General features: G+C 39.3%; 1 protein-coding gene across 1 annotated transcript in view; it reads left to right on the top strand.

The window, feature by feature from the left end:
• USP50 (ubiquitin specific peptidase 50) overlaps positions 1-11,737 on the top strand; it is a 42,534-nt gene that overhangs the window by 18,071 nt on the left and 12,726 nt on the right. Inside the window, exons 2-6 of the mRNA XM_082387976.1 lie at positions 1,286-1,480; positions 1,719-1,914; positions 3,550-3,759; positions 5,007-5,149; positions 8,626-8,758. Coding sequence (XP_082244102.1) covers positions 1,286-1,480; positions 1,719-1,914; positions 3,550-3,759; positions 5,007-5,149; positions 8,626-8,758 — 877 coding nt within the window. The remainder of the gene's footprint in view (positions 1-1,285; positions 1,481-1,718; positions 1,915-3,549; positions 3,760-5,006; positions 5,150-8,625; positions 8,759-11,737) is intronic.

Here is an 11,737-nt window from a genome sequence, read left to right as displayed (position 1 = left end):
GCAGAATTGTAAGTAGAGGTACTGACATGAGGTAGCTGTCTCCTGGAGTCCCAGTTTTAGATACTACATGGAAAGAAAACCCAAAAGGATGAAGATACTGGGCAGCCTGGTACAGTAGCCAAATTACAAAAGGAAGCTCTGTGTGGAAAGAAGAGGACCCTCTCCTCTGTGCAGGTCTGGTTGATCCACATGGACACACGAATTCCGTAGCTACTGTTAAGGACATCCTGGATCAGTCATTTCTTTAAAGAAATTTTTTTAGGTTACCATTAACTATGTAATCTGTGCCTCGTTCCTTGCATTGTTTAATCCTCACAATCCAACAATCCTATAAGACAGGTAACACTATTCCTATTTTATAGATGAGAAACAGATACGAGTCCCAGATCATGTAACTAGTAAGTGACAGTCAAAATTTAAACTAAATGCTCTTTCTCTCCCCCTCTCTATGTATGTGTGTGTGTGTTTATATATGTATGTATTATATATACATATATAACATACATATGTATGTGCTCTTAATATATGCATATATTCTCAATATGTGTATATATTATGCTCTCAAATGTATATATGGCATATATATGTATATACAAACACGTATATACTCCTAATATTTGATATACAAATCCAAATAACTTGACAGACAGATGATGCGTAGGTAGATAGATAGATATCCCTTCTCTCTATGTGCCACTGTACCTGCCTTAGTATATTACCATGGGCAAATGACGAAACCATTTATTTACACATGATATCTCACCTGTAAAACAGGATTTAAAAATAACTGTACCTACCCCATAGAATTGTTGAAAGAATTAAATGGGAAAGTTCATGTTAAGTACTTAACATAGTGTCAGGTCAATACAAGATAGCTATTGTTATTAACTACTATCTATTGTTATTATTATTACTGCTAATAATAATTAAATTACTTGCCCAGCAAAAAAGGAAATACTTTGGTATTTAGAGAGGAAGTCTGCATTTTAGCAAAGCAATTCTAGGTCTCTGAAAGGCCAGTCTTTTCTGTCCTCTTGCTTTGGTTTTAGGAAGAAACTTTATCTCTGCTTATTTGGCCGCAGGCACTGTTCAAAGAGTCCCAAACAAAGTAATGCAATTTTAGACTCCAAGTCCGAATACTTCTGTCTTTGATAGGGAATGTATTGGGTGGAAGTCTTATGAAGGACTCTTCTTTGTGTCATTAGGTTGAGACGGCCTTATTTCATTTGTACGTATTTTGTTTCCTCAAAATGCTTTCCTTTCTTTCCATGTGGCACCAACACAGCACAGAGCGCACAGATCACTATGACCCCTTTCCAGTTAACGAGGCTGATGAGAACCGGCCCCATTTCCAGGGCGTGACTGGTCTGCGGAACCTGGGCAACACATGCTACATGAATGCCATCTTACAGTGTCTCTGCAGCATCTCACCGCTGGTGGAATACTTTCTCTCTGGAAAGTACATTACCGCTCTTCAAAAGTAAGACCATTTGCCATCCCTGCAGCCGGGCCCTCACCCCTGCTCTCCAAGGTGAGGTTAGGGAAGGGACCCTCTGGAGTCCCTATGAAGGGCTAAACCAGTTAGGAGAGGCTGCAGTGCCCCAGATCCCATTTCTAGGGTGAGTAAAACGGGAAGGTCAACCAAGAAATGGATGAAGCTTTGTTTGGGGTCTGATGCCACATGCTTAGCCAGAATCATTTCCCTTCCTTCTTCCAAGGGATTGCAGTGAGGTTGCCACTGCTTTTGCCTATGTGATGACAGATATGTGGCTTGGAGACTCTGACTGTGTCTCACCAGAAATATTTTGGTCAGCTCTTGGCAAACTCTACCCAGCATTTATGAAAAAGACGCAGCAAGATGCTCAGGAATTCTTGATTTATGTCCTGAATGAACTTCATGAAACTCTGAAAAAGGTAAGTAGAATTAATGGCCTTGAAATAGACCTTTAGCTGTATCAGCAACTTTCACTTTTCATTCTTTCATTTGTTCAGTCAGTATTGCCTACTCTGTGCTGAGCACAGGTGCTGGGGTCACTATGGGGAGCATTCAGGTTAGTATTTGAATGGGCCTGTATTTCCCAAACTTAGCTGTTTATCAGAATCACCTGGGGAGATTTTATGGCACAGCTTCTTAGGCCCTCTGGTGTTATTGAATTAGAATGTCTGGGTTGTCTTCTGGGAAAACTCACTTGGGATTTCCAGTAATCAGCAGGTGTGGGGACCACTGGTCTAGTTCCCTTTGCGGTAACATCTGCTTTGAGTATTTTTTTAGAGTGAAAATTACATTTTTTTATAAAAATATATTCCTCATGAGGTATAATATATAAAATTTACAACTTAAAACAAGTGTTCTTGGTAGTTACAAACCCAAGGAAATATTAAGCTTGGTGTGAGGTGAAAGGACAGATCTGTAAACTGCAGTTTCATCTTTATACTAAATGTGCCTAACCTGAGTTCTTCACTGGATTAGGACATACATTGAATAAAACATGAAATTGCCAGCTACTAAGGAGGTTGCCTTTATTTATAAGACTCACTACCTTCAGCCTTGATCTGAGACCCACACTCTCCAAAGATATGCCCTAGACTTTATGCAGTGTCTTTGTGCTGCTGTTAGCTTACCTCATAGCCAGGAGACACTTATCACGAAAGACCACAAACTATTACTGTTAATTCCTCTCATCTGCAATCCTCAGCTCCATTTTCAATTTTTACTGAGATATTCACAGCAGCACTTTTTTTAGCCAGAGGGGAGGGTGATGGTCAGTAAAAATCACTGAGGTCCTCATCTGCAGCCAGTCTGAAATAAATAGCATTCTGGTTCTCAAGGTTAAACTTGGAGTTAGAGGCATCAAACTACTGTCAGGTGGAAGACACGGGCAGGTGGGTGTGATGAAAGAAGCAGCCAAAGCGGAGCCTGGTGCACAGTTCCAAAGCAGAGCTGACTGTGGAGCTAAAGCGCCTTCAGAATGTATATTCTGCTGAGGCTGTAGAATCACGGGTCAGGGTGTGCTCCCAGAAATACTGTTCCTGAGCACCAGCTAGATTCAAATCAGGCTACAAGGCTAGTGAAATCGGGCTGCCTTTGGAGTTTAAGATTTGCTCTTTAAAAAAATTTTTTTCTAACAATAAAAGAAGAGGCTAAGGAACATAACCTGAAGGGACTGGAGGAGAGATCCAATTCCTTTATCTACCTCTAGATCAGCTTGCATGACTGGAAGCTAGTTTGCAGCTTACCCTCTTCCCAGGAAAAACTGCCTGCAGGACCCTATATCACATTATCATTTACTGTCAGTTTATGGCACCATGGACATGTGTTTTACCAGGGTTAGGGTGTCCTCATTCCTCAGCTTCACTTAAAGAGGGAAATAACTGAATTATCAGAAATCACACATATTATATGCTCTTAAGAAGATCTTATTCTGTTTATTGTCTGAATCCAAAACTAAGTGGTTTTGGGTAGCATTCTGTTAGAAAAATCAGGTCATTCTATTAAAAAAATTTTGATAACCAGTAGTTGATTTGGGGTAAATTTGTTCCTTTATTCAGTACCACCGAAGAAGAGCATATGAAAAAAGATCTATTCCGAGATTCTGCAGGAAGATGATTGCCAACGAGTCCTCCATCATCACCCGGCTGTTTGAAGGGCAGCTCAATTATAGCATCATATGTTTAAAGTGTGAGAACTGTACCTACAAGAATGAAGTCTTCACCATCCTCTCCCTCCCCATTCCATCCAAATACGAGTGCTCTCTTCAGGTAGGGATTCTTACTCCTGGAGACTTCTTTTGTCTTTCTCTACCCCAGCCCTGGGTTTTCCCAAGGCTGTTTCCTACATTTTCTAGTATGAGGGGAGCTACTTTATAACTTAAAAAAATTGGAGACCCGTGATGAAAACGTTTTGTAGAAAAGTGACATACAGCCAAAAGTTACTATGAATTCAGATGTATCTCTAAATGTGCTCAATGAAAGAGCCTCACTGTAAAACTGGAAAGATGGGTGGGCTTTATTCAGTCTATTGAGATGGCTTGGTGCATATAGGGAATTTACACTTATAAAAATTTTATGGCCCTTTCTCATCCCAGAGGTCTGTAGGTACATATTAGGAAATGACTTTGACTCTTATTCTTGAGTTCTTATGTTTTGGACAAAAGCTGAGGAATCTGGGGGGAAAGATAGAATGGAATAGTGCCTTAGTTTACCTCTCGAATTTTCTTTACCATAATACCAAAAGTTAATCTGTAAACGGAGGAGTGGTGGGAGTGGGTGAAAGGTGGCAGTAAAAGCCAGGGAACTGTGAGGAGGCAGGGAGCAATAAGTTTCCTTGCAGGAAAACACACATTTATATTTTTCTTCTTAAATTGCTAAAAGTCTTCAAGTACCAGAGTTAGAGAAAATAATCCTACTACTTATTCAGAACTGGGCTTTGTTCTCAGCTCAAACTGCTAAACACTACTGAAGATAATTCCAAAGCCTCTAAGTGAGGTGCTGGCAATCTGTGCTCATCTTCCTCTTTAGGTTAATGGTTTGCAGAGTGGGGAGCCTGGCTGGTTGAGGATGTCTCCTGTGGGCATGAGATCTAATTCCCTCTGTTCTGCTGTCTTTATTATGGGCCACCCCCAAATACAGGGATACGGTCATTTTTCAGTCCCTAGATCACTTTTCTGATGAGATGAGTAACTTAAAGCAGCTGCCTGACTTGGTTAGTGGAAATTGCATAGTTGGTATTATTCTGAAACAAACCAGAAATGTTAAAATGCTGATTCAGAGATTAGAAATGAGATGGACATTTGGATCTATTTCGGTAACTCAGTGAGAAGGCAGCACCTCCTTTGCCAGGTGGACTATATCCAAGCTGCAGCTTGCGGCGCTGGCATCTCTTGGACTTAACTTGGAGAAAAGCACCGAGGATTACATTTCCGCAGCTCTTTCAAAGTTCTAATATAGACAGGACCCCAGGTTGCAGTGGATTCAGTTTGGTCACCAAATGCTTTTTTCCTCAACAGGACTGTCTCCAGTGTTTTTTTCAACAAGACACACTGACCTGGAACAACCAAATTTACTGTTCCTTTTGCGAAACCAAGCAAGAAACAGCTGTGAAGGCCAGTATTTCTAAAGCACCAAAAATAATTGTCTTTCACTTAAAAAGGTATGGATTTTGACATTTTGTGAGCAGATTTTTTGAACAGCTTTATCATGATATAATTCACATACCATGCAATTCACCTATTTAAGTGTACAATTCAATGGTGTTGAGTATATTACATTAATTTTTTAAAATCTGTGGTAAAATATATATAACAAAATTTGCCATTTTAACCATTTTAAGTATATAGTTTCACTGGCATTAATTACATTCACAGTATTGTGCATCGATTTTCCAAAACTTTTTCATCACCCTCAACAGAAACTCTGGAACCATTAAGCAATAACTCCCCATTCCTCTTCCCTCCCAGCCCCTGGTAACCTCCAGTCTACTTTCTGTGTCTATAAATTTGCCTGTTCTGATACTTAAGTGCAGTCACACACCATTTGTCCTTTTTGCTGGCCTATTTCACTTAGCATGTTTCCAAGGTTCATCCTTGTTGTGACGTGTACCAGAAGTTCATTCCTTTTTATAGCTGAATAATACTCTATCGTATGTATGTACATCATATTTTGTTTGTCTGTTCAACTGTCAATGGACATTTGGCACTCACTTTGAGTGCTTTTAAAAAATAAATTTCCGGGCTTCCCTGGTGGCGCGGTGGTTGAGAATCTGCCTGCCAATGCAGGGGACACGGGTTCGAGCCCTGGTCCGGGAAGATCCCACATGCCGCGGAGCGGCTGGGCCCGTGAGCCACAATCACTGATCCTGCGCATCTGGAGCTTGTGCTCCGCAGCAAGAGAGGCCGCGACAGTGAGAGGCCCATGCACCGCGATGAAGAGTGGTCCCCACTTGCCGCAACTAGAGAAAGCCCTCGCACAGAAACGAAGACCCAACACAGCCATAAATAAATAAATAAATAAATAAGTAAAAATTAAAAAAAAAAATAAATTTCCTATAAAGATGTTATAAAATAAATAAGTAAATAAATTCCCTAGCTCTACCCTTGGGGATTCTGTTCGCACAGGTCTGAGGTGGAATCTAAGCATCACTATTTAAATTTTTAACACCCCCCCCACCACACCGTGCTCAGTTATTATTTTTATTTTTTATTTTTAAATTTATTTTTGGCTGCATTGGGTCTTTGTTGCTGTGCGGGCTTTCTCTAGTTGTGGAGCATGGGTTGCGGTGCGCAGGCTTATTGTGGTGGCTTCTCTTGTTGCGGAGCACGGGCTCTAGGGCACACGGGCTTCAGTAGTTGTGGCTCGTGGGCTCTAGAGCACAGGCTCAGTAGTTGTGGCACGTGGGCTCAGTAGTTGTGGCCCGTGGGCTCTAGGGCGCAGGCTCAGTAGTTGTGGCGCACGGGCTTAGTTGCTCCGCGGCATGTGGGATCTTCCCGGGCCAGGGCTCGAACCTGTGTCCCCTGCATTGGCGGGCAGATTCTTAACCACTGTGCCATCAGGGAAGTCCCAGTTTTTATTTTTAAAAGTTACAAATCTACAGAAAATTTGAAAAGGTATATAATGAATACCCATATACCCTAGAATCTTCATTAGTTGGTGCCACTTTGCCACATTTCCTTTTGTTCTTCCTGTCTGTCTCTTTCTCCCTCCAGCCCTCCCTTCCATTTTATTAGCTGAACCGTCTAAAGTAAGATGCAAACACCATGGCATTTCATGCTTACATACTTCAGCATGTATCACCTGAGAATAGGACATTCTCCTACATAATCACAACCCCATTATCATATAGCCCAAGAAATTTAACAATAATTTTATATCACCCAAGATACAGTCCATATCTAAATTCCCCCATCCCCAAAATATCTTTCATAACTTTTCTTCCAATCTAGCATCCAGTCAAGGGTCATACATTGCGTTTGGCCGTCTCTTTAGTTTCTTTTAATCTAGAAGAATCCTTCCCTCTTTTTTCATATTTAAACATTTTTTTCTCATTTTGAGTTTGTTTAGATTATGTCACCCATCCTGGATTTGTCTAATTGTTTCCCCATAGTTAGATTCAGGCTAAACTTTTTTTTTTTTAGCAAGAATTTGCCATAGCTGATGTTATGGACTCGTCATTACATTACATCAGGAGGCAAATCATAAAAGTTTGTCCCACTATTGGTAATGTTAAGTTTGATCACTTAGTTAAGGTAGTGACTATAAGATCTCACCATTTTAAGGTATAGTAGTTTTCCCCTCTGTAACTAGTATCACTCTGGACTCATGGATATTTTTAAACTTAATTGGTTTAATATCCATTACTATTATCATTCTTCTCCATGTTCAAATTATTCAAAGTTGGCCAGTGGGATCCCCTTCAAGCCAGCTCCTGTGACCCCATTAGTTAATTTAAGTTTACTTACATATATAAAATGTATCCTTCTTTTATATAGTTCTATGAATTTTGATAAATGTAATGTAACCGTCACTGCCAACAGAGATTCTTTCCATCACCCCAAAAAGTTTTCTCATGTTCCTTTATAATCAATTCCTTCTCCCACCCTCAGCCCCTAGAAACTTCTGATCTGATTTCCATCTTTATTGCCTTTTCCAGAATGTCGTATGTTATACCATATGTGGCCTTTTGAGTTTGGCTTCTTTCACTTAGCACAATGAGATTAATCCATGTTGTGAAATGTAGTCATGGTTCCTTCCTTTTGATTGCTGTGTAGTATACCCTTTTATGAATGTACCAAAATTGTTGATCCATTCACTAGTTGATGAACATTTGAGTTGTTTCCAGTTTGGGGCAGATATGAATACAGCTGGTATAAATTTTGCATATAGGTTTCTGTGTGGATATAAGTCTTTGTTTCTTCTGAGGTGATACCTAGGCATGGGATTGCTGGGTCATATGATATGATATTCCCTTAGTTTTTGCAAACAAGATTTCTTGCTTTCTGGCACAGGAAAATCTCAGCCTCACCCAGTAATTTCCCTTCCCCCGACCTAAACCAGCTGTTTTTCCAAAATGAACATAATTTATTCTTTAAAAAGCTCTGGGGTGATTCTGATATGAACTCAGATTTGGGAACTGCTGATCTGTATAACACATAGAGAATGTGACAAGATTTTCACAAAATTTTATCTTATTAAAGATATATTAAAACCTCCAAGTTGGAAAACAGGACACTGCGAAGACAGTGTGTGCTGAAATCAACATAAGGAAAAGCTGAGTCAGCTTGGTTAGAGTGAACAGCATCAGATGGAGGGAAGACTTCTGGAAGTTATCAATGTGATTTCTACTCCCCCCGATGCTGAGCTTGGCTTTATCCCTTTCTTTTTCTCCCGCTAGATTGACTCTACCCTGTCTCACTCCCTGACTCAGGCTCTTGGCCCACTTCAGCCTCAGTTTTGGCTGTGGAGATTCAAATATATGTAGATAAGAAAAAAATAATTTATGTATAGGTCTACACCAAATAATCTTTCCAAGAAATTACTTTTAACTATACTTGGAACTTGTGAAGGTATGTGGACTTCATGAGTGGTTCACAAACTTACTTTCTATTTTACACATTTATTATATCTCTGCAGGTTTGACATTCTGGGTACAATGAAAAGGAAACTGAGCACAGATATTCATTACCCGCTCACTAACTTGGACCTTACTCCTTACATTTGTCCAGTTTTTCGGAAACATCCTAAATATAACCTCTGTGCAGTGGTGGTGAGTAAAATACTGAAACTATTTAAAGTAACACAGGTTTAAAGAAAACTGTAGAATTATCTGCTTGAATGACTACTACTTCTATCTCTCCCTGACTTCTCCTATACTGCCCTTTTTAAAACAAAATATAGAGCCTGGAAACTCCCTGCTTTGACCTTGAACAGTAGAGCAGTGAAAGAATACATGAAAGAATACAATGTCCTCTATGCTGCCTCCCCACTGTCCCTCTACTCTATAATACTACAGAGTATTTATTTATTAGTATTTATACTAATAAATAATACTATAACAATAGTAGAGAGAGGCTATTTCAGATCTAGGGACATTTGTGAGCTGTGCTCTGGGGGCAGCAGAAGTCGGTTCCAATAGCTTTATGTTGAATAATCATGAGCCCCTCTACGGTGAAAGCCCCAAACACGAGGTACATGGTAGTCATAGATTCACTGCCTGTGTGCATCAGTCCTAAGGAAACTCTGGGGGTTCCCTCTGGCTCTAAATCAACTGTCATCATTGAAGGAAAGAAAGCATGGAGTATAATTCAGACCAAATCGTCTAGAACTTCCCACAGCATGAACCACCCCAAGCACCAGGCCATTTTCTGGGTTTCTATTCTGGATCACAGTGTTAAAGATCTGCTTCAGAACATTCAGATTTCAGTTGAACCTGGAGGTCCAGTTGTGTCCAATGTCAGATGGGCGGGGCTCCCCCTGGAGCCCAGTATGATTCACCAGAGCCCTCCAGGGTACTGAAGTCTAATTTCCCTTTTTGGCTTATCACTGAATTAATATAAAATGTTGATCCCACTGGTCTTTCTCTTTAACATCTCTCAGAACCATACTTCAAACTTAAAAAAAAATCCTTCTTTACTTTTTCCTTTTTACTTCAAGCCTTGACATTCTCCTTTCTAATTTATCCTGCCCTTAAACATGATTTTCCTTCTCTCACTCGCCAATTTGGAAATCTAGAGTGACATCCTCTTCCCTATCATAATAGACTCTAATGTGAATTCCAAAATGATACGTCCCCCCCTATATTTTACTGTTTTAACATCTCATTATAAGTGTTTCTGCTTCAAAAAAAATCCAAAAGCAGAATTATTAAAAATTATGTGGTAATTATCTACAGTTACATAAAAAGAGTCACCCAAGCTTCCTATAAATTCTTAATCCTTTTAGTGTTTAAATTATTAGTTGAAGGGTAAAAATTGGTTTTGAAAGAGAAATATATCTAGAATTTCCTGCAAACTGATGATTGATCAGAAACAAGAACTAAGCATCTTAGAAACTACAATGTATGGTCATAGGGAAAGGCCATCCATAGCTCTGTTACTCAAGGTGTCGTCCCCAGGAGACACCTGTTAGGAATAAGGAATCTCAGGCTCCACCCCACATTTACTGACTAGAAACTTGCATTTTATCAAGATCCCCATGTGATTCGAATGCATATGGAAGTTTGAGAAGTACTCAGCTAGACCAGAAGGGAAGGATTACCTCCACACCACCCTTAACAGAGATTTATCCAGCTTTTGAATAAGCCCTTAAAGAGCTTCCTGCTTTATAAGGAAGGCTCTTTATCTGCCAGATTTGTTTGGTTTATTTTACAAACATATAGTGCTTGCTATGTACCAAGCACTGTTCCAAGCACTTTATGCATTACCAATCATTTAATCCTTATGTAGCCCTGTGAAGTGTAGGCACTATTATTATCCCCATCTTACAGAATGGGAAACAGGAACAGAGGTTAAATAATCTGCTCCAATCTACTGCCTACAAAGGGCAGAGCCAGGATCTGAAGCCAGGCAGGCTGGCTCCAAACTGTCCTGCTCTCACTGCCATGTTATGCTGCCTCTGATTGTTAACTTGTCTCTCTGTATGGGGCACAAATCTACCTTCGTCCTTGTAACTCCTTCCATTTGTCCTAATTCTGTCCTCTGAGGTAGTAATAGTAATATGTACGTGGATTTTTGGTTAACAAATGCTTGTACATATGTGTTAGTTAAACAGAACACATTCTTCTTTCTTATACGTGATGACCCTTCAAATATTTGAAAATAGTGATCATACACCAACAGTGTTTACCTCCTTCAACCCTTTTCAGATGACTGGCTTCTAGAAAAACTTTTTTAAATTATGAAATATTTCGGGCACAGAAAACAGAATACAGTAAGTGTGCACACAGATGTTAAGAATAGAATATTGTAGAAAACATCAAGCCCCTGTGTATCTTTAACAACCCCACTCCTCTCCCTTCTCTGTCCTGAATTTGGAGGGAATTATACCCATGCATTCTTTCATATGTGTCTGTACTATACTTTCACACTTTTATCACACATGTGTGATATAGTGTGTTTTGCGTGTTTTATAAATCTAGTATCATTAACTGTACATATCCTTCTGTAACTTTTTTCCTCAGCATTATTTTTATGATATTAATCCATAGTGATATATTAGCTTTAGTGCATACATTTACCTGCATTTACTAATTCGTTGTGTCTATTTATTTATCATTTCTCCTGTTGCTGGACAGTTAGGTTGTTTCCAGCATTCTGCTCCTACAACTTTGTATAATGCATTGTCATGTGCTAACACATGAAACTTTATATATACGTGTGTGTGTGTATGTTCTCCCAGATCACATTTTGAAGATAACTGACCTGAATCTCTCCTTTAATCTATTAACATAAAACACTTAATTTCTTTTTTCTTTGCTAAAAATGTTTTCACATTTTTTGTATCTATTTTCACAGTCGAGAAACTAACGTGTAACTTTCTCATACTGTTCTTTTCTGTTTTTGTCTTGAGGATCAGCCTGTTTCTAGCCTCATAAAATAAGCTGGCCATTCTTTTCTATTCTTTGGCACAGTCTGCAGAAGATAAAAATAACTTGTTTTTTGAAAGGCTGGTAGAATTAAACAAAAAAACTATCTGGTCCTGAAATTTTTATTCTTGGTGGGTGGATTTTTAAATATTTTTTGAATTT

Source organism: Balaenoptera borealis (assembly GCF_965194805.1).
Source record: "Balaenoptera borealis genome assembly, chromosome: 3".
In the NCBI taxonomy this organism is placed as follows: domain Eukaryota; kingdom Metazoa; phylum Chordata; class Mammalia; order Artiodactyla; family Balaenopteridae; genus Balaenoptera; species Balaenoptera borealis.
The sequence above is the reverse complement of the archived record's forward strand: the minus strand, read 5'-3'. Positions and strand labels throughout refer to the sequence as shown.